Source organism: Taudactylus pleione, unplaced genomic scaffold (genome assembly GCF_031769625.1).
Source record: "Taudactylus pleione unplaced genomic scaffold, aTauple2 ptg000046l, whole genome shotgun sequence".
NCBI lineage: Eukaryota > Metazoa > Chordata > Amphibia > Anura > Myobatrachidae > Taudactylus > Taudactylus pleione.
The window spans coordinates 12316287-12342565 of NW_028284448.1; the positions used below are offsets into that span (position 1 = coordinate 12316287).

General features: G+C 44.2%; 1 protein-coding gene across 1 annotated transcript; it reads left to right on the forward strand.

Moving 5' to 3' along the window:
- The first annotated feature begins 678 nt into the window (after positions 1 to 678).
- On the forward strand, positions 679 to 25685 carry SLC60A2 (solute carrier family 60 member 2). The gene is made up of 4 exons (XM_088460487.1): positions 679 to 1203; positions 16126 to 16294; positions 18755 to 18871; positions 21856 to 25685. Exons 1-4 carry the CDS (start codon positions 925 to 927, stop codon positions 23034 to 23036), a joined length of 1746 nt encoding a protein of 581 aa, XP_088316613.1. The 5' UTR covers positions 679 to 924; the 3' UTR covers positions 23037 to 25685.
- The last annotated feature ends 594 nt before the right edge of the window (positions 25686 to 26279 follow it).

Genomic DNA, 26279 nt, shown 5'->3' on the forward strand with positions numbered 1-26279 from the left:
GGCCCCCCTGCAGCAACTGGTGTCCGACCCCCCCTCCCCCTGCGGCCACCGGTGTCTGTCCCGGCGCACCCCCCGCTGCTGTTGGTGTGTTGTACTCCCACCACCTCCCCTGCCACCAGTGTCCTTCCGGCCCCCAAACTCCTCCCCAGCGGGTGTCCATTTCGCCCCCCCCTCGATATGTCTGTCCCGACGCACACCGCCCCCTTTCACAGGTGTCCATTCTGGACCCCCCCCCCACGACATCGCAGGTCTCCAATCAGCACCTGAATCCGCCCCGCACCCTCTTACCTGTGTGTCTTCTGCAGCAGGTGACCCAGAGCTCTCAGTACAGGGGCTTGGCAGGGCAGACACAGAAGGGTGCAGTAGCTGGGCTGCATTGTAAGTCTTTTGTTTACATGGTAGCCTGTGAAGCTATTTGGGGGCTAAATGCCATCTCAGAATGGCGTAATTTCTCAGAAAAAAAAGCATTTTCGGAACTATATGAATTTCATAATTTCTACTTTATTGAGGCACATTTGTAACCAGGAGATATCTGCGATATCTCCTGCATTACAATAATGATGAATGGGGCTGACAATTTATACAAATGGAACTACACATCCAAGCTTTCCCTGCCACAGTATTACTATTAGGACATGCTGGGATATGTAGTTCCACAGAAGCTGGAGGTCCTCATGTTGAATACCATGAAAATAAAATGCCACGTATCTGCCCTTGGCATGCTGTGTATCAGCCGCACACACGGGCAGTAATTAAACAACATACTCTTCCACAGCGGAGTGAGGGGCCGGCGCTTCCCGCTCCTCCCACACAGGTGCACCCGGCTCTCGTCGCCTGGTTGAGGCTGCTGCATCCGGGTTGTTCCCGGGAAGAGGAGGCCGTAGACTGTGACAGCGATGAGGCCGCGGCCCTGAGTCACAGTGGATGGCTGGGGACATGGTGGGCAGCGACAGGAAGAAACGAGTGCGATTTGCACGGGCTGAGGATGAGCAGGCCGGGGAGGAGGATGAGGAGGACATGCTGTACGAGAAGCGGCCGCTCAGCCTGGGAGCCGTCCTGGAGGAAGATGTGAGCCTCAGGGGGGAAGAGGCGGACGAGGTGCGGTTGGTGCTCAGCGGCCTGAGAGGGAGAGGCGACAGGAGACCGTGCGGGGGGCTGCGGTGCTGTGTGACCACCGTAATGTGCGCTGCCTTCCTGGGGCTGGTAAGCAGGAGTCTGTGTCATGTGCTGTCACTGATAGTGTATCATCATCATCATCATCATGTCACCTGCATGTCCCATTATACTGTGGTGCACACCTGTCACTGATAGTGTATCATCATCATGTCACCTGCATGTCCCATTATACCGCGGTGCACACCTGTCACTGATAGTGTATCATCATCATCATCATGTCACCTGCATGTCCCATTATACCGCGCGGTGCACACCTGTCACTATATACTGATGCTTGGGGACAAATCTGCTTCATATTATATTAGTGCACAGTTTCGCAAACTCGGTCCTTAGGACCCCAAACAGTGCATGTTTTCCAGGTCTCTTCACAGAATCACAAGTGAAATAATTAATTCCACCTGTGGATCTTTTAAAATGTGATAGTGAGTAATGAGTAGACCTGTGCACCTGCTGCTAGACATGGAAAACGTGTACTGTATGGGGTGCTGAGGACTGAGTTTGAGAACTATGTATTAGTGAATGGTACAGTACACACACACTTATTTTATATAGGATAGTGCAGTATGAGTACATTTAACCTGGGTACACACCTGAACGCTAAGAGGATTGATCTATGACTTTTTTCTGAAACAATGCAGAAAACATCCGATTTCCTGTACACTCACACCAGTGGTTCCCAAACTTTTCTGAATCATGGCGCCCTAGAGTATCATTATTGTTTTCACAGCACCCCTAAATTTAAGTTTGTTATTGAGATATTCTGAAAAAAATGAAGTAAAGTGAATTGTGCTCACCTGTCATCAGGGCCGGCTCCAGGGGTAGTTGCGCCCTGTCATGCCGGGTTCAGTGCGCTCTCTAGTCGTGCGTGGCCAAGTCGGATGTGGCCTAATTACCATAGGTCACGCCCCTAAGACATTATTTGGGGGCGTGCCTGCATGACATGCTTCCCGTGTAACGTCAGGCTGGGGACGAGTCCAGCCCTCTCCTCGCACTGAATGGATGCCGCGCACATGCGCACAGTATCCATTCAGCTACTCCGGGGGTCCGCGACCGCCGCACAGCTGCGGCAGTGGGGGTGCCCAACTTCCCGACCAGATAACCCACGGGACACTTCGACCCACAGGTGGAACAGCAGGACAGTGCTGTCCCGCTGAAATCGGGATGTTGGGAGGGCGCACTGGTCGAACACCCCAAGAGCTGGCCCTGACTTTCATACTTAAATTCAGTTATGTGGTGGTGGACAGGTTTGCACTTCTGTTTGCCCACATATTTACATTACATTGACTATAAATAATTTGATTTGGTGCTGGACCGCCAACCTAGGCACCCCTGCAAGTGTGCCACAGAGCACAGTTTGGGAACCACTGCACTACAAAATTATGTTCCCATGAGAATGATACATTTCCCTAAAGATCATTGAGCTGATGTTTTTACATGCGGGTTGTCGGACGAAGTCTGACCACGCTGTGGCCCTCATTCAGAGTGTGTGCGCAGGGCTAACTATCGACCCGTTTGTGAGCACATCGGTGCTTGCGACCGGGTCTGAATGAGACCCTGTATTTGTTGCACAACATCGGCTCATTTTGGCCTACGAATGCCGCTCAGCACTCCTGATGTACGGTGTACACACTGCAATAATCGGACCAACCGGCCAATTATTATTGCATAGAGTGAACCTAACACTACTCTGTAGCGGTTCTGCAAACCTTGCACTTATTTTATATTATTGCCCCCATTTATGAACGAAGGTAAACACCAGTGGAATTTTTAGTTTATCACTGTGATAAAAACGAAAAATCCACTGGTATTTACCAATACTTACCCCTACGGAAAGGTCCAGCGAAGTCCTCCTCATCTGCATGGTCCTCCGCTGGGCTGCTGGCACCCTAACGCTGCCAGAGATGGGGGTCTTGTGAAATGCGCATGCATGACGGTCCATTTGTGCATGTGCATGACGCGGGGACCCGGCAGTGCCTGGAAGGCTTTGCTGAAGCCGGAAAGGCAGTGCCCGGGTCCTCATTGCCTGCAATAGGGACTGCATCGCGATACTGTGACAAACCGGTAATCTTAGATTACCACTGTTTGTTGAATCCAGAAAGGATGACATAACCCCATAAGCGAGCGCTATTTAAGGAAATATTGTAGATAATTAGTGACATCTCAGGGCCGTAACTAAGGTGGTGCGACCTGTGCCGTGTGACGATATTAAAATGAACCTCTATATACCCCTGCCTGTACCTTCTAAAATCCTTCCTATAAACCTCTAAGGATGACGCTAATTTGTGTACGCAGTCATACAGTAAATAAAGACTTAGACCTGGAATCTGTGGTTCCAAAGCACAAGTGTTATTCAAGTAAAAGTTCAGACAGTTACACGCAATTGATCCAGACACAATTTAGACGCAAAAGAAAATTATACGGATCCAAGTACAGTATACATACACTGCGCTTCCGGACCCGAAGATAGGCATCAGCAAGAGACCCCTCGTCATACAGCATTCAGCACGAAGACTAAGAACCCAGCGTTGGAGCACACATATTTATGCCCCCCCAGAATAGACAGGACAATAGAGAAGTTTGCTGCTGATGTCATTGGTTCCCAGGGGAGAAGCATCTGTTACAAAGCATTTAACAGGCTGGTTCAAATAGACTCTCCCTGCCTCTAACAGCTGGGGATCTTTCCCTTCCCGCCCCCTGCAACATCCTAACAGTTGTTCATGAAATATACATTTTGTTGCTTGTAGGCTCTGCGATCCATAACTCGAGAATGCTTGATGCGATCTCCCCACCGATAACACCGGAATACTGTAAAAAGAGTACGCATCAGTACAAAACCAAACACGACTTGTTTAGCATGTATAATACCTTAGTTATCAAATATCTTTATTTTTCAGCATTTAAACTAACTGAACCAACTTAAATCGTACACTTTAAAGCTTATTAAACCTTATGTGTGAATATGTAATGTGTGAGTATTCGGGGTTTGATATAAAGACGTTAGTTAACTGGGGACAGATGCGTGCGCATTTAGCTACTAAACGGTATTTTCATTCGGGGTCTTAAGCATAATGTGTGTATGTAAAATGGTGAAAGATGCAATCACATGATGCTAATAATTGTGCATTCGCTACTGGGCGTCATGTTAGCAGCTCAATTGTGCGTAATGTGCGGTGTTTATGCATGAGATTCCATCTATGATGGACTTAACATATCTATATATATAACTCTAGCTCCGGCGGCAGGCAGGGCGCCGGAGCTAGAGAGGGCAACCTTATGCGCGTGCCGAAAAGGGGGCGTGGTCACGAAAAGGGGGCGTGTCTATAAGACGCGTCCCCTTTTCGTCATACTTGGGGGCGTGCCCGGCGCTTACGGACATGCCGGGCAGCCCCCAAGCGCTGCAGAAAGGGAGAAAAGATGCCGGGCGCATGCGCCCGTCGTCTATTCTCCGGCGGTGACCGGGTCACCGCATGTTTGTCCACCCGCGGGACACTGCGTCCCGCAGGTGAGAACGGCACCCGCAGGCTGTGAGGGCAGGGCGCTTTTTGCCCTCCTCCTAAAACAGCCTAGCGGGATATATATATATATATATATATATATATATATATATATATATATAAGGGATGTGCAGGCTCGGATAGGTTCGAGTTTGCACGTGGAGTTCGGATTTTTCCCTCCAAAAAAACGGAACTCAGAACGAGGCAAAACGTCATCTTACATGGACGAACATCATCATTCCTGGTCTTTTGTCCAGGAATGATGATGTTCGTCCATGTAAGATGACGTTTTGCCTCGTTCTGAGTTCCGTTTTTTTGGAGGGAAAAATCCGAACTCCACGTGCAAACTCGAACCTATCCAAGCCTGCACATCCCATATATATATATATATATATATATATATATATATATATATATATATATATATATATATATATATATATATATATATATATATATATGTATGTATGTATATATATATATATATATATATATATATATATATATATATATGTATATATGTATGTATATATATATATATGTATATATATATATATATATATATATATATATATATGTATATATGTATGTATATATATATATATGTATATATATATATATATATATATATATGTGTATATATGTATGTGTGTATATATATATATATATATACACACACACAGACACACAGTCAGGTCCATAAATATTGGGACATTGACAGAGTTTTCATATTTTGGCCTCTATTCACCACCACAATGGCTTTGAAATGAAACAAACAAGATGTGATTTAACTGCAGACTTTCAGATTTAATTTGAGGGTAATTACATCTAAATCAGTTGAACGGTGTAGGAATTACAACGGTTTCTATATGTGCCTCCCACTTTTTAAGGGGCCAAAAGTAATGGGACAAACTAAACAATCCTAAATCTAACTTTCACTTTTTAATACTTTGTTGCAAATCCTTTGCAGGCAATTACAGCCTGAAGTCTGGAACGCATAGACATCACCAGACGCTGGGTTTCATCCCTGGTGATGCTCTGCCAGGCCTCTACTGCAAATGTCTTCAGTTCCTGCTTGTTCTTGAGGCATTTTCCCTTCAGTTTTCTCTTCATCAAGTGAAATGCATGCTCAATCGGATTCAGGTCAGGGGATTGACTTGGCCATTGCATAACATTTCACTTTTTAGCCTTAAAAAACTCTTTGGTTGCTCTTGCAGTATGCTTCGGGTCATTGTCCATCTGCACTGTGAAGCGCCGTCCAATGAGTTCTGAAGCATTTGACTGAATATGAGCATATAATATTGCCCGAAACACTTCAGAATTAATTCTGCTGCTTTTGTCAGCAGTCACATCATCAATAAATACAAGGGAACCAGTTCCATTGGCAGCCATACATGCCCACGCCATGACACTACCACCACCATGCTTCACTGATGAGGTGGTATGTTTTGGATCATAAACAGTTCCTTTCCTTCTCCATACTCTTCTCTTCCCATCACTCTGGTACAAGTTGATCTTTGTCTCACCTGTCCATAGGATGTTGTTGCAGAACTGTAATGGCTTTTTTAGATGTTGTTTGGCAAACTCTAATCTGGTCTTCCTTTTTTCGTGGCTCACCAATGGTTTGCATCTTGTGGTGAACCCTCTATATTCACTCTTGTGAAGTCTTCTCTTGATTGTTGACTTTGACACATATACATCTATCTCCTGGAGAGTGTTCTTGATTTGGCCAACTGTTGTGAAGGGGTTTTTCTTCAGGGAAATAATTCTTTTGTCATCCACCACAGTTGTTTTCCGTGGTCTTCTGGGTCTTTTGGTGTTGCTGAGCTCTCCAGTGCGTTCTTTCTTTTTAAGAATGTTCCAAACAGTTGATTTGGCCACACCTAATGTTTTTGCTATCTCTCTGATGGGTTTGTTTTGATTTTTCAGCCTAATGATGGCTTGCTTCACTGATAGTGACAGCTCTTTGGATCTCATATTGAGAGTTGACAGCAACTGATTCCAAATGCAAATGTCACACCTAGAATCAACTCCAGACCTTTTACCTGCTTAATTGATAATGAAATAACGAGGGAATAGCCCACACCTGTCCATGAAATAGCTTTTGAGTTGATAGTCCCATTACTTTTGGCCCCTTAAAAAGTGGGAGGCACATATTGAAACTGTTGTAATTCCTACACCGTTCACCTGATTTGGATGTAATTACCCTCAAATTAAATCTGAAAGTCTGCAGTTAAAGCACATCTTGTTTGTTTCATTTCAAAACCATTGTGATGGTGAATAGAGGCCAAAATCTGAAAATTCTGTCAATGTCCCAATATTTATGGACCTGACTGTATGTGTGTATATGTATATATATACACACATACACACACATATCATTCCTCACTCACAGTTTCACTGTGAAACTAAACCATCCTGTCTGGGTATGAACTAAAACCTGTTTTGATTCAGACAAATCCAGTTGTGTGGATCAATGCCTGGATTATATTACAATTGCCAACAGGGATTCCCAATTTGTATGTAAATCACTCACAGTTTCTGGTGCATTGTCTATTCTATTTAGATTATCAAAAACATTGCCATCTGTTCTTAGCTCGTGAGTTGTAACTTAAAGTGACGCTGGTCGCAAAATGGCGTCTTGCAGACTCTTGTTTCTAAAATGGAGTCTAGCCGCCATTCGCAAGATGGCGTCACGCACGCTTCAATTTTAAACTGATCTTGTCTCAGCCAATTATCCAGCTTTGACACGTGGCACAGGGCACCACAGGGCAGAGGGCGCTGTTTGAGCCTGTCAATTTTCTGTTATCATTTTCACATGTAGCTTCCTCTTTTATTCCCAGCATCCCCCCTCCCCCTCCTGGGGGGCGCCAATGCTCTTTCTGGCACAGGGCACTAAAAAGTCTAGTTACAGCTCTGTTACATCCTGCCTAATGCTTAATTTTTTTGACTGTGGACATAAAAATATAAAACTGCTGTTGCCTCACTAATCCATGTACAATCAGCAGTGATCGCGGTTGGTGACAAAATATGTGGGTCCCAGGGACCCTCCACTTTAAAAAAAAATAATATAAAAAATGGGGTCCTACCTGACCATTTCTGGGACCCATCATCATTTTATGCTTTAGAACCCTACCATATGCCTCTCGGACATCCCCACATGCCCCTAAAATGCCCATCAGATATCCCCACATGCCCCTTAAATGCATGTTTTAATGCCTCCTTACTGGTGATATGACTTGTCTGTTCACAAAACCCATAGTGAATAAGTAGGTTTACCAAATCATCCCTTTAAACTGGGACACTCATGGATTACACAGGTTCTGTGGCTCATTAAAACCAGGTGAAATCTAGGCTTGAAGTCAGCCAGTCACAGAACATGTGTAATTAATTCATTAGTGTCCCGTTTTAAAGGGATAGTATGGTTAGCCTATGAATAACGCTTTAGGTAATAAGAGGCATATTTATCAAAGGGTATATGTGGTATATCCTAGAAGGCAACCATTTTCTGAGGTGGTATATAAATATTGAAAACTACCGGGATGTATGTACAGGAGACCACAGCAGATATTCCAGATATCTGCTGCAATGCCCTAGTCGACTTGTTAGGGTAGGCAGGGGGCTACTCTCAGAAAGGGACAGTTCGTGCACTTTTGGTGCATGCCTGAAAAAGTGGTGTGGCCATTTAGAAAAGGGGATGTGTCCTTGAGATGCGTCCCCCTTTTCATCACTGTAGGGGGCATGCCCAGCACTCAAGGAGATGCTGGGCTGCCCTCAAGGCAAGCTCTCCCTGCAGTGTGAATACATGCCATGCCGGTCACTGCGGCCCACAAGTGGGGATGGCTGTTTTAGCTTTTCACTGTATAGTAGGCCTTATTCACGTTATTGCACACAGTAGTGACCCTTGTAACACATTTATGCCACGCAGTAATGCACTTCACAGATTTTGCCACACAAGAATGCCCGGCCTTTACACATTATGTTGCACATTAATGCCCTGTACACATTATGCCACATATTAATGCCCGGCCTTTACACATGCCACACATTAATGCCCTTTACACATTTTGCCACACAGCCATGCCCGGCCTTTACACATTATGCCGCACTTTAATGCCCGGCCTTTACACATAATACATGCAGTAATACCCCTTACAAATGATGCCACACAGCCATGCCTGGCCTTTACACATTATGCCACACAGCAGTGCTCGGTCTTTACACATTATGCCATGCAGCAATGCCCGGCCTTTACACATGATGCCGTACATTAATGCCCTTGACACATTATGCCACACAGCAGTGCCGATCTTTACACATGCCATGCAGTAATGCCCGGTCTTTACACATTATGCCATGCAGTAATACCCCCTATACGTACTATGATATCTTCCCAATCCACACAGTTATCTGATTCTGAGATATCATCTGGGGAGGCAGAAGACGCAGATCTCTCACACTCTTGACTCCATCCCCGGAGAAGAGGAGCCACCCTCTAAACTAAATATACCTGCTCTTGTGAGAACTGTTAAACTATTCTACAAATAGAAGAGGATGAACCCGCTCCTAAGTAAAAACATACACTTTTTAAGCGACAAAAGGTTGTTTTACCAGCTTTCTCACTCTGACCAGGTATCTGATCACATGAGTGAAGCTTAGAATATGCCCAGTAAAAGGTTTCAAATTCCAAAACGGTACAGTTCCTTTTACCCACTTCCAGCTACTGATTGTACTAAATGGGAAGTTCCCCCAATGGTGAATTCTCATGTTAAGGTTCCCGCTAGGCTGTTTTAGCGGGGCGCGGCGCCCTGCCCTCCTTCTGGAGGGCAAGAAGCACCCTGCCCTCCAGAAGGAGGGCAAAAAGCGCCCTGCCCTCACAGCCTGCGGGTGCCGTCTTCACCCACGGGTCGCAGTGTCCCGTGGGTGGAGAAAAGTGCGATGACCCGATCACTGCCGGAGAATAGACGCCGGGCGCATGCGCCCGGCATCTATTATCCCTGTCTGCAGCGCTTGGGGGCTGCCCGGCGTGTCTGTAATTGCCGGGCATGCCCCCAAGAGTGATGAAAAGGGGACACGTCTTATAGGCACACCCCCTTTTCGGGCGCGCACAAAGGTGCTCTCTTTAGCTCCGGTGCCCTGCCTGCGGGTTACACTACATGTAACCCGTCTGGTTAAAAATGCCACCTTGCCCATTCATACTGCAACTTCCTTGAAGGAGACCAGATATAGACGTATAGAAGCTTGTCATAAATCTGTATACTCCCTTACAGGAGCTATTACTCGTCCTGCTAGGGCTATGGCCTGGGTGGCAAAAGCCATTGAGAGTTGGGCAGAGGCCCTAGAAGAGACTTTCCCCCTGATGCTTCAAGGGAACAGCTGTCCTACATATCCCACAAATGCAGCCTCCTACTTAGGTGAAGCAGCTATGGATACAGCTTTCCTGGCTTCCAGGATATCTGCCACTTCAATAGTGGCCCATCGTATTCTTTGGCTATGTTCCTGGAAAGCAGATTGAGAATCAAAACCGGCTCTAGAGTGTCTGCATTATGCAGAAGACATCCTATTTGGTCCAGAATTGGATAAAATTGTGACTAACAAGACGACGTTCCTGCCCTCTGCATATAATACAAAGCTGCGGACGTCATGCTTTCGGTCCTTTTGCCCTTAAGGCAAAGCCAAGGGTCGGTCCTTTCCACGGCAACAGACATCAGCCAAGCCTAGGGCCAAACAAGCATGGGCTAGTAGATGTCCACCTGCCAATGCTGAGGACAAGCCTGCAGCCTTACAAGGTGGGCCTCTCCCTGGGAGCTCCCAGGATGGAAGGCCGGCTTCTTCAATTCGCCAAAGTTTGGCATCAAACCACATCAGATGCCTGGGTAAGATAAGTGGTCTCCCACGGATATGCCCTCTCCTTCCTGAGGTGACCCCCCCCCCAAACAGTTCTTTTTCACAGGACCTCCATCGGACTCAACCAAGGCCCTGCTGCTCCAAAAAGCCATTCAGTCCTTACTGAATTCAGGAGTAATAATTCGGGTCCCCTCCTCACAATGGGGCAATGGCTATTATTTTACCCTTTTCTTAGTTCAGAAGCCCAATGGGTCTCATCAGCCTATCCTCAAGTCTCTGAACAAGTTTATCAGGGTGCCCAGGTTTCGTTTGGAAACCCTTCGTTCTATTAACCTAGCTATGGAATTTGGAGATTATATGCTATCCCTAGACATTCAGGACGCTTACCTACATGTACCTATAGTGCCTTCTCATCAACAATATCTCCGGTTTGCTACACTGTAGCAACATTACCAATTGCAGACTCTGCTGCTTAGCCTCTCAACGGTCCCTCAGGGCTTTACCAGATCATGGCAGTTATGGCGGCCTCTCTTCGTCGTCAAGGGATCAACTGCTCCCGTATTTAGGCGTTCTGTTGCTGTTGGCAAGCTCCCCAGAGACTCTTCACAGCCATCTGCAGGTAACGATTGCCTTTATACAAATGCATGGTTGGCTGATCAACTGGAAAACGTCTTCCCTGACACCCTCTCAACATTTGGGAGCTCTCCTGGATTCTCGAGTTCAAAGAATCTTCCTAACGGCGGACAAGATTTCAGCACTACAGCACAGGCTATGCAGACTGCTTCACAATAGCATAGTGTCAATTCACTCTGCAATGCAGGCCTTGGGATCAATGGTGTCCACCTTAGACATGGTGGAGTTCTCCAAGTTTCACTCCAGGCCCCTCCAACAACTGATCCTTTCCAGGTGGAACGAGCTACCCCATCTGCACAAATCCCAGACGATGAGCCTCCCCCCAGAGGTTCGCCTGTCCCTAGCCTGGTGGCTACAGACTTTCCATTTGAACCAAAGTCGGCCCTTTTGGATCCCGGACTGGGCTCTCCTCACCAAGGACTCAAGCCTTTGAGGGTGGGGGCGCAGTAACCAGAGCCAGCACTCCTTCCAGGGCTGTTGGTCCCCAGTCAAGGCAGTGTTGCCAATTAACGTCCTGGAACTTCGAGCCATCTACAGAGCTCTCACTCTGGCTCAGAATATTCGGAAAAACAGGCCAGTAGAAGTACAGTGTATTCAGTTCTATCATCCATTTTAGCTCCTCTTTATTAATCTTTTTGTCATAGTTGCCCCCTCTCCAATTCTTGGGTACTAATTTTATTCCTATGTAGTCGAGACCTGTCGGGGCTTGATTGTGTTGATCCTTATAATGTTTCTAATGTGTTCAGAAACTCTTACCTTTAATTTCCTTTTTGTTCTTCCCACATATTGTTTTCCACATTGACATGTGAGGAGATAAATCACCCCCATGCTGTTACATGTAAGATGATCTTGAATTTTATATGTTTTTTGTTTCTGGTTGGAGTTGAAGAGGCATCTTTTTTTGGTGGAAATTGTGTTTAATTTACATGCTTGGCATGATCCACAGTAATGGAAACCTGGGGTCAGTTGTTGGCCTGTCAGTGTCTTCTGTGCAAATGTCTTACTCTTTATATGATTCCGAACAAGTTTTTGTTGCAAGATTGGTGCTCTCCTAAAGGTCAATCTAGGTCTGAGTGGTAGCAGGTCATTAAGGACTTCATCCTCTAAGAGAATGTGCCAGTGTTTTTGGATGATTCTGTTCAGATGCTTATAATCCTTACTGAATTGGGTGATGAAGGCAGTGTTTGTTGTTTTTTGTGCAGTGTGACCGGTTGTGTATGACAGTAAAAGTTCTTTTTCCTCTCTACTTTTTCAAAAGCAGCCTGAACTATTTCTGGCTTGTAGCCTTTGTTCACGAACTGTTGTTTCATCAGCTGCCCTTGTGCTTGGTAGTCTGATGTTTTACTGCAATTCCTTCTAACTCGTTTGAATTGGCCTAGGGGGATATTGTCTAATATATCGGGTGATGTCCGCTTGTTGAGAGTATATAGCTGTTGACGTCTACTTTCTTTTGATATGTTCTGGTTCCTATCTTCTCTTCCCTTGTTCAATGTATAGGGTTATGTCTGAAAAGTTAACTTCCGCCTTGCTATAGTTGGTTGTAAAAGAGAGGTTGTTCTCATTGTTATTGATGTAATTGAGAAATTGTATGAGTTCCTTTTCTTCCCCCTTCCATACAAACAGTACGTCGTCTATATAGTGACGCCAGAGGACCAGGTTTGCTCCGAATTCGTGTTCTGACCAGATGTTAAGGTCCTCCCACCTACTGAGAAATAGGTTGGCGTAACTCGGGGCAAACCTGGTCCCCATCGCTGTCCCAGTGTCCTGTCTGTAAAATGAGCCCTCAAACCAAAAATAGTTGTGTTGTAATATAAACAATATGCATTCAGTTATGAATTGAATCTGTTGCGAGACCATGTCTACATCCTGTTGCAGGAAATGTTTAACGGCGTCTGTTCCCTGTTGGTGGTCTATAACCGTGTAGAGTGATGTTATGTCACTTGTTCATAGCCAGTAATCTGTATGCCATTCTAAGTTCTCCAAATATTTTAGGATATCAGTGGTGTCTCTTATGTGAGATTTCTGATTTCGTACATGGGTCTGTAAGAAGTGGTCTATATACTGGGACAAGTTGCTGGTGAAGGAGTCTATGCCTGATATTATTGGGCGCCCTGGTGGGTTGGTAATACTTTTGTGGATTTTGGTCAAGTAATATATAACGGGAATTACTGGATGAGAGTTGTCCAAATAATTATATTCTTTTACCGTCAGGATGCCTCGGTCACGGCCTTTTTGTAGTAAATCCCGAAGTTTAGTTTGGTATTGTTTGGTTGGATCTGTAGGTAATTTCGTGTAAGTTTTTATGTCGCTTACTAATCTGGTGCATTCTGTAATATAGTCTTGTTTGTTAAGTAAGACTAAACCTCCTCCCTTATCTGCTGGCTTAATGACTAGGTCGTTATTGGTGCTTAGGTCTTTTAATGCTTGTCTCTTTCCTAGTGATGTTCATGTTTACGGGTTGGGGCTTAGTGACTAGTTTATCAATGTCTTCCATGGGATTTGTCAGTGGTGCTCCAAGCACTTCAGGAACCTCCATTCGGACTCCTGGAATCAGTGGATGTGAAATGGCTCACTGCGAAGACTATATTTCTTCTGGCTATAGCATCTGTCCGTAGGGTATCTGATTTAGGGGCGCTTCCATGTCGCTCCCCTTTTTGATATTTAATCAGGACAGTGCTGTTCTTCAAACACCCCTTCTTCCCAAGGTGGTTTCTCGCTTCCACCTGAATGAGGAAATTGTGGCTCCGGCCTGTCATTTACCAGACCTCTTAGCGTTTTGAGGCATCTTTGGATGTGGTTCGTGCTCTAAAAATCTATGTAGACCATACTGTTTCCATCTGGAAATCAGATTCCCTCTTTGTCCTATATGGATTCCACAAGAAGGGGTGGCCAGCTAACAAGCAGACTCTGGCCAGATGGATTCGCATGACTATCTCACAGGCCTACACTCAGACGGGCCTTCCTGTGCCGACTACAGTCTCTGCTCATTCTGCTCTGTGGGTCCCATGTGGGCAGCCCTGCATGGCGCCTCAGCTGAACAGCTATGCAAGGCGGCCACCTGGTCTGTCCACACCTTTTTTTGGTTTTATGCCTTTGATACATTTGCCTCTCAGGATGCTTCATTCAGGCGCAGGGTTCTCCTATCAGCTCTGGAGCGTTCCCGCCCTTGAACTGCTCTGGGACATCCCCAATGTCTCCCTGTGGAGCCCTATGGGCCCTGAAGAAGAAAAGAAGAGTTATGGTAAAACTTGCCTTTAACTCTTTCTTCGAAGTCCATAGGGTCCTAGCTTCTATGGGTTTTCTTTTCATGGTCACTTGTTTCCTTCTCTGTGTGAGAGTGTGATTCCTCCGTGTACCAGTCTTCCTTCCCTCCTCTCCTATCCTGCTTGGGCTTGTTAACAAACCTGAAGTGCCCTCAGTCTGTGGGCGGGGTATAGGGGGAAGGACCGGAGCATCCTGGGATTGAAAAGCTTTGCTGTTGGTGTTAGGTCCTTCAGGTCCCACCTACACCCCAATGTCAGCCTGTGGACCATATGGACTTCGAAGAAAGAGAGTTAACTAAGGTACATTTTATCATAACTCTCCTTTTTCATACATTTTTCATGACACTGCCACTTGGAGCTGTATGCAGTGGCTCAAATTCCTGAAAACCATACCATGAGAGTGGGAGTTCCAATGAGAGCCTGCAATCTCGGATATTGCAGTTTCTGATTGGTCCTCGCTCTCAAACCCCTATTTTGCAACCATTTCAGTGGTGAATGAAAATATGAATCACTTTGTGGCATTGCAGATCTAGTGGTTATTCAATTAGTTTCAGGGTTTACCCAGCACTATCTCTAACGAAGGGAACCAACGGGGGTCCTTGCATTGGTAAAAGCATACACACTTGCTGATGCCGGGGCTGGCCCCCGCTGACGATATCGCCTGTCAGACCCGCATGCACGGGAGCGTGCATCGTTTGCAACATAGCCGATACACATTCACCGGATCGGACGATATATCGTCTAGTGTGTACCCGGCTTTACGCGTATCTTTACAGCTGTAGCTTGGGCTGGTTTCTGATGAAGCAGGGTGATCACAAAGGTAGAGTCCTCCTGCATTGGTGGTAACCAGCACTAGTCTTTGCCTGTCACACTATAACAGTGAGACCCGCAGTGTGGGACCCCCTGGTCATAATGTGAATCCAACCAGCATAAATTGGAATTCCCCAGGATAATCAAGGCATTAAAATGTGCCCTCCCTCATGTCATTCTTAGGGAGTCTCTCTCTTCTGTTACAGTAATTTTCTACGTAACTTATACAGATGTGTCCTTTGCTGCAATCACACCAAATAGCTCCTCTCGGCGCGACAGGTCCTGTGAGACTCCGCTAGCGCAGGGTGTCATTTATGCATCTATTTTTTCCACGAAAATGAGTGTCACAGCGCGATGCGACTGGGACGCACCAGGAGACTGTGCTGATTAATGCGACATTTGTATATCTGTGTGCAATTGGATCAGCATGTGAAGTGCTATGATTCAGCAGCCACAGCTTTTTCCCTCGCCAAGTTCCTTTTACAGACTGTCGCACACAGATAAACAAGTCTTGCATATCAGATTAATTAGCACATTATCCTGGTGCATCCTAGTCATATTGCGACTTAGAATCATTTTCTGCAAAAAAAGACGCCTGATGCTAGCCGAGTTGCATGGGACCAGACGGCTCAACCATGCCAGTCTTGTCGCGATGTGTGGCTTATTGAGGATAGATGTAGGAGGACACATCTGCTTATACAACAGTAAAGAGTAAGTCCACTTTTATAAATAATAATATATCAATTGTATGCAATGATTACACATAAGATAAAAGGTTATGTATATTTGTAGAGTAGACTGTTTGGGTCTATTTTTCAAACTTAGAACTTTCTCCTCTCACCTATTGTTTATTTAACTGTATGAAGGGCATTGTAATAACAATATGTGTATTTGTCTCTTAGGGAATGGCCATTTCTGTATTAGGACCGACTTTCCATGATTTGGCTTCTAATGTAAATAGCACTGTTGGAAACATTTCCTATATCTTCGTGGGACGCTCCTTAGGATACCTTAGTGGCTCCGTCCTAGCAGGTGTCCTTTTTGAGCGCATGAATCAGCACCTTCTCTTGGGTATGTAGCCAATATTTTACTGCCTTTATGGTGTGTCATATTGTTTCTTAAATATTCAAATGTGTTTCATCACACATCACTAATGTATACACCTTCATTTGGGACAAGTTATTTGGAAATATTACCCCTTTATTTGTTTAGTTGCTCTAGGTATATGTGTAGTTTGACAGACTGCTCAAAACTTTCATACTTTCTATTAAGCAAAATTAGATGTGAGGATCTGAAGAATGATATTTTTGTAGTACCAGTAATAGGATGAGTAAATGTATCTGTGTGGTAGAACTGGTAAATGAACAAACAAAAAAAATATACAATTACAATATGACTACATCATACAAAACAACATACAGTATGCAAGATGCTTGAGAAACTTGAGCATGCACACAGACATGAATCAGCACGTGACGCAGTATGGGAAATTATACAACTGTCTCTGGCACACAAATACAGAATGTCTGAGTCCTGCCAGCAGGTGTGATTGGAATAGGTGTAAAGCTGGGTACACACCTGAACGACAATGCGACAAGCGATTTAATGATACATTGCGCTCGCTGTACACGCTGCATGATCCGGCGTATGGCGCAATGTATCGTTACATACCTCATGTAACAGCGCCACATCATCCCATCTGCTGTGCAGGACAGCTGATGGGACAATGCGATGAACGACTGATCGGGCGTACACACTGTACGATGTTTATGATATATCGTTACAATCCACGTCGGAACGATATATCGTATAGTGTGTACCCAACTTAAGTTTATAGTGAAACCGGCAGTGCTACTACAGGGGATAATATACAAAAAGCTGTTCTTCATAACAGTACACTTTATAAAATGGAGATTTTCCTCCTTGCTCCCAGAATGCACTTGGGTTGCTTCTATTGGAAACCTAGACGTGACAAACTTACTAGCAATGTCTGTGATACGAGGCTGACTTCTAGATGGAACTCATACAAGAAATAAATAATCCTGAAGGTATGATAGATCCTGCGAGTGTAGTTCCTCCGGAATACACTATTATATTACATCCAATCGTACTTGTCTACTCTCTTGGAATGTCAGGGAGAGTTTCTAATTCCAATGTGTTCCCTTGGACTTTCCCTGGGAAGTGAGCATGACGGAAACTTGATGGCAAATCGCGTTGCCCCGAGCCATGCTACATGAGGCTGCTAATCACGCCATTTTACAGTGGGGAGGGGGAGTTGGGAAGTGATGATGCACATTGTATTTATATGCTCTCCACACCTTCCCCCTGGCCCTGCTTTTCCAGATCTTTTGGAAGGGAGCAGCGAACAGTAGATAAGTATGCAATCAATATTTATTTAGCAGATGGATCAATGTTGCAGAGTGTAGAAGTCTAAAATGATCCATTTAAAAGAGGATGGATTATTTTGCATGGAGGAAAATATTGTTGGGTAAATAAAGATTGATGGCCCCTATCTAGACTGCATGTGTGTGGTTCTATTTCAACTGCGCTGCACATAAGCCAGGTGTGTTCCACCTACTCAGCCATACCTCTCCAAATTAGGCCTTCCACATGTTTGACTAAATTGAAGGATAATCCTGTTGCTTGACCTCCTATGTGGCCATCCTTAATAACCACTGTCAGAGGCAATTCAACAGCACCTGAAGTTTCAATAGTTAAAGAATGGATTGCTGTAAACCAGAGGTGCGGAACCTTTTTTCTGCCGAGGGCCATTTTGATATATATAATATTTGCGAGCCTGGTGCAGGCCACGCCCCCTCCGTGTGATGTCACACAGGGTTGGGGCCACAATGGCTGGTGATTACAGCCATGCCTGGAGTATCCTGAGGATGCTCTGGGGAGCTGTAAGGGCAGCGCTGTGACCGTCTGAAGCATCCTAAGGATACTCTTGGTGGCACTGCTGCATTGATTCTGGCTGCATGGTGCCATTCTAGGCACCCTGCTAGCCAAATGAGGATAGGAGAGCAAAGCTCCAAGGGCCAGACCAAATGATTCCGGGGGCCTTATACGGCCCCCGGGCCTGAGGTTCCCCATCCCTGCTGTAAACCATGGATTGTTGCTAGGCAACCCCTCCTTTTCCTATGTTTTGCTCCCTATCAATCTGTTTGGATATGTTAGAAACTCCTGCTGTGATCGTTATTGTGTGTAGACAGGATGCAGCCCTCCATCCAGTCCTTGTTGCCTAGATGTGTAGGTCTGTCCTCGTTTACAGAGGATCTGAACTTAAAGATCGGTATTGAAATACTTTGCAGTTTTTGAAAAGACAGTGTGTTCATTTCTAGTCTTTTGCCTCATAATTGTAGTGCAGTCCACTTTACAAATGGATTTGGTGGACTCTACTTGATTACTGTAGCAGCCACACATTCAAACTGTATAAATGTGCCTTTTATACTATATAGAACCCATATAAAGAGGTATGCCTTCAATAGTCAGAAATTTTCATGGTTTACACTCTTTATCTTGTTTATACAGGAATATCAATGCTGATGACCTGTGCAGGCCTTTTTGTTTTACCATGGTGTAAGAAGGCCATACTTATAACTGGAGTTATGTGTCTTGTGGGCACGTCAATGGGGTTCCTAGACACAGGTAAGCACTCTTCTTCATGTAAGTTCTGTTAAAGAACATTTTATATCCAAAATGCATTACAGTTAGAAAAATTAACAGTTGATTTAAAGTCAGGCTGAATATAACCTGACTATTAAATAAAATATTGCTTTTACTTAAGTATTCTTTGCTCTTCATTTGTGGTATGGTTTTTGGTTTTCAAACCCAATGCAATTCCTACACCCCAGTAGCAGGCAGTAACTTTGAGGTATAAGTTAAGTGACAATGGTGTGGTATATTTTGTTTACATTCATGATTTCAACATGAGAATGTCAACAGGGTTGTAATGCCGACACTGTGCTTTCAGTCTGATTCTATGCCTAAAGCTGATATTTCAAATGTCAACATTGTAACCGGAGACAATCTGACTGTATACCGGAACAATAGCTGACATCGCTATTTATCTCTCTCTGTTCAAGAGATGGAATGTATTTAGATAATCTTATTTATTACTGTTACAAACCAAGCGGGCAAACGCTGACAGCTACATACAGTGAAAATTTGGTTGCAAAAGTGATGAGGAAAATGATTGTTTATTATAGATATTGCACAGTCTACCTGTTTATAGATGGTTTCATGGTAAAGGATACAAATGTGGCAAATCAGTGAGCCTGTATGACTGAGTACCTTGGCAGTAAATATGAGTATTTGCTTCACAGGGCACAAGGCGTACGGCCTGCACTCTAGCCGAATACTAATAATGCTAAATTGTAATAATGAATCATTAGCACTAATAAATCATTATTTCACATATTTGATGGCCTGATATAAAGGATCGGGCAGTCCACATATGAAATTGTATTATATTTTAACAGTATCCTCTGGTTGGTGTAGTAATACTATACCACCATTGCAATTACAGGGATAAATATGAGATGTACACAGGAAACTGCCAAGTCTTTCCAAAGACCAATTAGCGCATGCTCAGTCCATAACACCGACCAATTAGCAGTGATAAAGTAACGCTGCCTATTGATCGCGCCGGGGCTATCCTATTAGCCCCGAAGTGCCGCCCGACACCGGCACTTATCGTGGATATTTTTCAGGACCTAATATGTCCCGAAAAATAATCCACAATAAATGCTGTTTTTTCAACCCAAAAAAGGTGAAGACACATATGTCTGCGAGCTTATCGCGGACCTTATGTGTTTTCATGAAAGGGTGAAACAAAACATTCGCGAAAAACGGGGATACTCAATGAAAAATCCCAGTTTTTCGCCGATCGCAGGGATTTAATCGTGCCCGAACAATGTTCATGCCTAATTGGATACCACCCTAAGGCACAAGTAGACCCATCCTTTAGAATCTATCTTGGGATTCAGTAATGCTCATTGATGTGCATAGCCACCTCCTAACATTGTGGATTTTCTTGCATAGGGCTCTGAGGGGTAAATGTGCGATATTGATGGTGATGAGTTACCAATGTTCCCACCATTTTCCCAACACTTTTGCTGCCATTGTTTGTAATTGAATTGCCCCCATATAGTGTTCACGCCAGGACCAGGAGCTGCAGGTCGCCTGGCTTGAAAACGGGCACTATTGCCCATGCCCAAAATAGGGCATGGTCACTTGAAAAGGGGGCGTGTTCTTAGAATATGTCCCCTTTTTGTCACTGTAGGGGGCGTGCCCAGCACTCACGGAGAGCCTGGGCAGCTCCAAAGTGGCTCTTGCAGATTGAAAAGATGCCGTGCGCCTGCGTACGGCATCTGATCACTGTTTCAGCAGGGCATCGGAAGGGTGCTGCCATAAGGGCAGGGTGCATTTTACAGTATTAAAATCGGGCAGGGCGCCCTGCTAAAACAGCCTAGCGGGAACACTACCTTATGGTGTGTAAACACGGTACGATTAAAATGGACAATATGAATGATAACGATATCGATCATATCGTGCATTTTCCGCCCACCATCGACCTGCGATGCATGTGCACGTATGGTCGTTATAGTCGTTGGTGTATAGGTGGTGTGCTGGATGATCGATATCGATCATCCAGCACACCCGGGAGATCGAACAACTATATCGTTGTCGCTCGTCCCGTCTGTACGCACCATTAGACTGATTTGTAATATTTGGTTCATAATTTCAATAACATGAAATGGAAAAAGAAGAATACAATGAATGATTTTTATTGATATGCATTACAAAAGTATAATTAATTGCACGTCATCAAGAGTGAACTGCTTTTCTAACATATGTTTGCTTATCATTTATTTTGTGCCTTTCTCATAAAATATTCATGAGCTTTTAACCAAATCACTAGGTAACAGTGACCTCATCAAGACTCTTTGAGGGTTTTTCAGTGACTTTGGGCGCGAGGTGTTGGCATTGCGAACCTGTCTGTGACACCTTATGACAACCAGCATTGAAGATTTTTCCTTTCACCCTATAGAGAAGTGCATGCAAATCTGCAATGTTGGACTACCAAATTAAGGGGCCCATTTATCATGCGCAACAAGTTTTAAAACTCGTTGCCTATGATAAATGGTGCACCAGCCAATCAGCTCCTACCTGTCATCTGTTTGAAAAATGACAGTTAGGAGCTGATTGGCTGGTGCACCATTTATCATAGGCAACGAGTTTTAAAACTTGTTGCGCATGATAGTACTCGTTGATAAATGGTCCCTTAAGTGGTGATTTATGCAGCTGCACATCGATGCTAATTGAATATATCCTAACATGATCAAATATTCATAAGCATTTGTTCATGGTGAATTGATGCACTGAATCATTGTGAATATTGGTTCAGTCCTCAATATGATTGCTTCAACTATTTTTTTCCCTATAGATGCCATATTATTTGGTATTTGCATAATTGCTTCATGTGAGCGTATGAGAATTTCTCTATTCTTTCTTCATATAAAGTTGTTTAGTTTTGGCGTAGACTGAATATGTGAAAAGCCTAAATACATATATATTAGTGACCTTTATTTGATATGTGTTATAATTGTATGTTTCTTCCTATACATCAGGAGGAAACGTGGTCATTCTGAACACCTGGGGAGATGAGGCTGGACCACATGTACAAGCGCTGCACTTCAGTTTTGCTTTGGGGGCTGTTCTAGCTCCAATCATGGCAAAAATAATCCCGGAAATTCTGCCCTTGGATAACCTTCACTTACTACTGAATGATCTCCCTCTTGGAATAAAAAAGTCCATGCTGTCCTATATTGTTATTGCCACATATATTTTGCTAGTGTCTTTATTTTTATTTATTTTGTATTGTAAAAGTCCAGCAAACCAATCGGACACCAAGAATTCAGACGATAAAGTACAGACAGCCAGATACCACAATGCACTTATTTTTCTTCTTTTCCTGTTTTTCTTCAGCTATGTTGGGGCAGAAGTTGCCTATGGCTCATACATATTTACCTATGCCACCACTCTTGCAGAAATGAACCAGGATGAGGCAGCTGGGCTGAACTCTATATTTTGGGGAGTATTTGCTGCAGTTCGTGGTTTAGCTATCTGTTTTGCAACATGTTTGTACCCTGGCACCATGCTGCTGCTTAGCGTGATTGGCTGCACTGTGTCATCTTTATATTTACTGCTTTTTTATAAAAACAGCATTGCGCTTTGGGTTGGAAGTGCACTCTATGGAGCTTCAATGGCTACTACGTTTCCCAGTGGATTTTCCTGGGCACAACAATACACAACCATAGGAGGGAAGTCTGCTTCTTTATTTGTGATTGGGGCAGCACTAGGGGAAATGGCAATTCCTGCGTCTGTGGGGTACCTTCAGGGGGTATTTAACACACTCCCAGTACTTATGTACGCTATCATGGCATCATCTGCATTCACTGCAGTCATGTTCCCAGTTATGTACAAATTGGCCACCTGTCCGAGAGATAAGACACGATGGACTAGAGTACAAAGTGAAGACCGAAGAGCTTTACTTTCAAGTTCTGGAATAGAAGAGGAAGAGGAAGAAGACGATGCTCGGCATTGGAATGAAGTAGATTTTGAAGCTATTGAAATGAATGATCAGAGCAAGCACTGTAACACCGTGATGCTTCAGGACACATCAGAGGTGACTTCCACTTCAGGCATCAACAGCAAACCACTCTCAGAAAATGGGACAGTTTGTGATCAGTTGGCTGGCCAATCTCCTTCTAAAAAACTTCTTCATTTGGACAGAGAAAAAAATGATTAGAAATGTAACAGGACATTTCTTTGATAAAATATGAAGGCTTGTCTGGTAGTAATGAGTGTTGCTAAAATCGCCTAAAATGATTTTGCAAGATCTGCAAAATGATAGCTATAAGGTAAGGGTTGTTATTTCTGTTCCTAAGAGTAGTCTTAGGAAGTCTGAAAACCTCTTAGAAATCTGGACAACTTTATAACTATATAAACACAGGTGTGGTAAAGGAAGGTGTCTTTGTTCTGGTATGGCAGGGGCTCATTGGGACATATAATGATAACACATCTGTGAAACTTTTCAAATATTGTTACCAATGTGGCAAAGTAGTTACAGAGGCAGATGTCAGTCAGTTTGTTAAAAACTGAAATAAAGCAATGGTTCTAAATTGCCAGTCCTTGCTAATATTCTGATCTTCTTTTGTGCTCTAATGGAGCATACACACGGTCAGATTTTTCTTCAGATCTGAACGATGATGATGATGATTTAAAAAATCGTTCAATCATTCATATCTGAAGGAAAATCTGTCATATCTGACATATCTGTCAGATGAACGATTTTAACGATGCGCGTTCCCGATGTTCAGATAACGATATCTGACATCTGATGTGTTTGCAGTCAGACTTGGACGATTCCATTCATTTTAATGCAGTCAAAAATAATTCAAATCGTTCATCTGACAAATCTGACCATGTGTATGCTCCATTAGTAGTAGAATTTGGAAACCTTAACTTGTAGCTAAGGCAAGGCTAGAATCCAGGCTTCTCAGGTTCTTAATGGTGAAATTAGATGGATTCTAAATAATTGAATTGGGTAGAACAGTTAAATCTGATTTTATCCTGCAAACCTCTTCTAGAAATATAACCAAATTCTGAAATAACTGGAATAACAATGTTTTAAATATGGGAATCTTGAGGGGTATACATTAAAAATTCTTTCTACATTTCTGTTTCTTTTATCAATTATATTTACACTCAATGTTATGGAGAACTGGTCACTTTGAGATGATTTGTCATTTTGTATAGTTCCGAATATATATAAACCCCCAAATTTTCCATGCTGCCACTGCTAGAATTCTATGCAAATCATTGTAATCTTGAAAGTATCTCCACACATTACACACACCTAGAGCAGTGACAGGTTCTCCTTACTGGACATCTTCTCTTGCTAAATGGAGAATGAATGGGTTTTACTTCTCACTCCAAATGTTTCATTAAAAAAAAAAAATGCTTATGAGGTGAGGTGCATTAGCGTTCCTGATAATGTAGAAATTAGTTTTTTATACTAGGCCAGGATGCTTGCAGGGACATATGTTTGATAATCGCAGTTAAATTGGTTGGTCCACATGATGTTGCCAGTTTGTAACCATAGTTTATCATTGGCAGTTTTTGTGAACGATGTCCATAATTGTTTATAGTTTTCATTGCAATTACCAAATGTGAATTGACCTGCTATGAATGTTTATATGATTTCTTGACCTTCCAGATGACTCCTAAATTCCATGTCTGTCCATAGACTGAGGTGAGATTCTGTACTGTTGTGACACTCAAGAACCACCTAAAATAGAGGAGGCAGATCTGGGCAGTGAACCTGATTCAGAGATGCACACAATGGCCCTCATTCAGAGCCGTACGCTCTGAGCAGAGCGCACGCTCTGAATGAGGGCCGGGCTCCATGAAAATGGAGCGTCCTCCTGGACGCTCGTATAGCTGTGGGTCACCACCCACAGGCTATACGAGCATGCATTTTGATGGCCGCGATGGTCGTGACCATCGCGACCATAGAAATTGCGAGCCGGAGCCTGCGGTTGAGGTTTTCAACCGCAAGCTCCGGAGTGATTTTGGCTCTATCAGAACGCCCCCGTCAGGGAGGCACGCCTACCAAAGGGGGCGTGCTGTCAATCAACATTGACAGCACGCCCCCTTTGATCGGACACAACGAGCGAAGGACTTTCCTTCGCTCGTCGCGTCTGGCGCATGCGCACGACGGAGCTCCCTCCGTCGTGCGCATGCTCAGTCCATAACATCGACCCACTTGCGAGCGGACAGCCGCTCGCGAGTGGGTCTGAATCAGGCCCAATCTCCGTTGCTGCTGGGGAAAATGTGCCAATGACTCAGCCACCGTCTTGGACACAGAGATTCCCACCTCTGACGTCTCACATCTACTGCTTACATACAAAGTACAAACATTGGTCACACATTGAACATCTGAGCAAGCCTATGCCCTCTCAGAATGTCTCTAACCTAAGACACTGGGGCGTCTCCAGCTGTGTAAGAATTCGCATAGGCTCACTAGGGCACGCCCAGAAAATGGATCTGGTCACTTTTCTAGCCACCCCCCCCCCCCCCATTACCTCCCAAAAATGCCGACTACTTGTCACTGACTTTGTGAATACATCCTCTCAGTGACCATCGTCTCTAACCAATTACTGCACGTGCGCCAGTGCTGCTTTGCTATATGCGCAGTAGCAAAAACATGGACATTGCATTGATCTCTGAGTCAGGCCCAGTATGTCACTGATGTGTGCCCTGTACTTTTCAGGACAACTTTGTTTCCTGTGTTTATACTTTTGTTTTCTTGTGTTATAAAATCTATATTGAATATCATAAATTGAAATACTGTAATTTTTTTGTATTTGTGTGCATATATAAAATTGTAATTGTAGCATGGTTGACATTCTTTTATATAATACTTATTATGGATTTTTTTTTAATGCAAATTAATAAGGCATCTTTAAAGATGTATAGAATGAGCTGCATATGTTCAGTTACCTGGAAAGTGCTCCCATTTTATTAGTAAGGCCTAGACTATGCAATGATCCTGGATGGGTCTGCATCTTCCATTTTAATAAAAAGTTCTCACTTGCGCCAGTAAATCTATACAAAAAGAAAACCGGGTTGCTTCTTCTCAAAACATCTTTAACCACTTGCCTGGCACGGTCGTATCAGATACGACCGCACCAGGCTGGGCTTTCCCTGACATGGTCGTATCTGATATGACCAGTCAGAAATGCCCACTAGGCGGCTGTGGGAAGCTAATCTTCCCGCAGCCGCCTACATCAGAGGGACCTTCTGGTCCCTCTGCAAGCGCGGCCAGCTCTCTAGTGTGTCCCGATCACTGCTGGCCACAGTGATCGGGCACCGTTGGCAGCCCCCCTCCCATAGAAGCAGCAGTGCTGCTGCTGTGACCCGATCACTGTGGCCAGCAGTGATCGGGCAGCCATCTTTACCCCCTTCAGAAAACAGCAGTAGCGGCGGC

Excerpts from the sequence above, each read along its gene's own strand:
- SLC60A2 (XM_088460487.1), top strand. The coding sequence starts at position 925 with ATGGCTGGGGACATGGTGGGCAGCGACAGGAAGAAACGAGTGCGATTT. Across the intron at positions 16,295-18,754 it reads GAATCAGCACCTTCTCTTGG|GAATATCAATGCTGATGACC; the intron begins GTATGTAGCCAA and ends TTGTTTATACAG. Across the intron at positions 18,872-21,855 it reads AATGGGGTTCCTAGACACAG|GAGGAAACGTGGTCATTCTG; the intron begins GTAAGCACTCTT and ends CCTATACATCAG.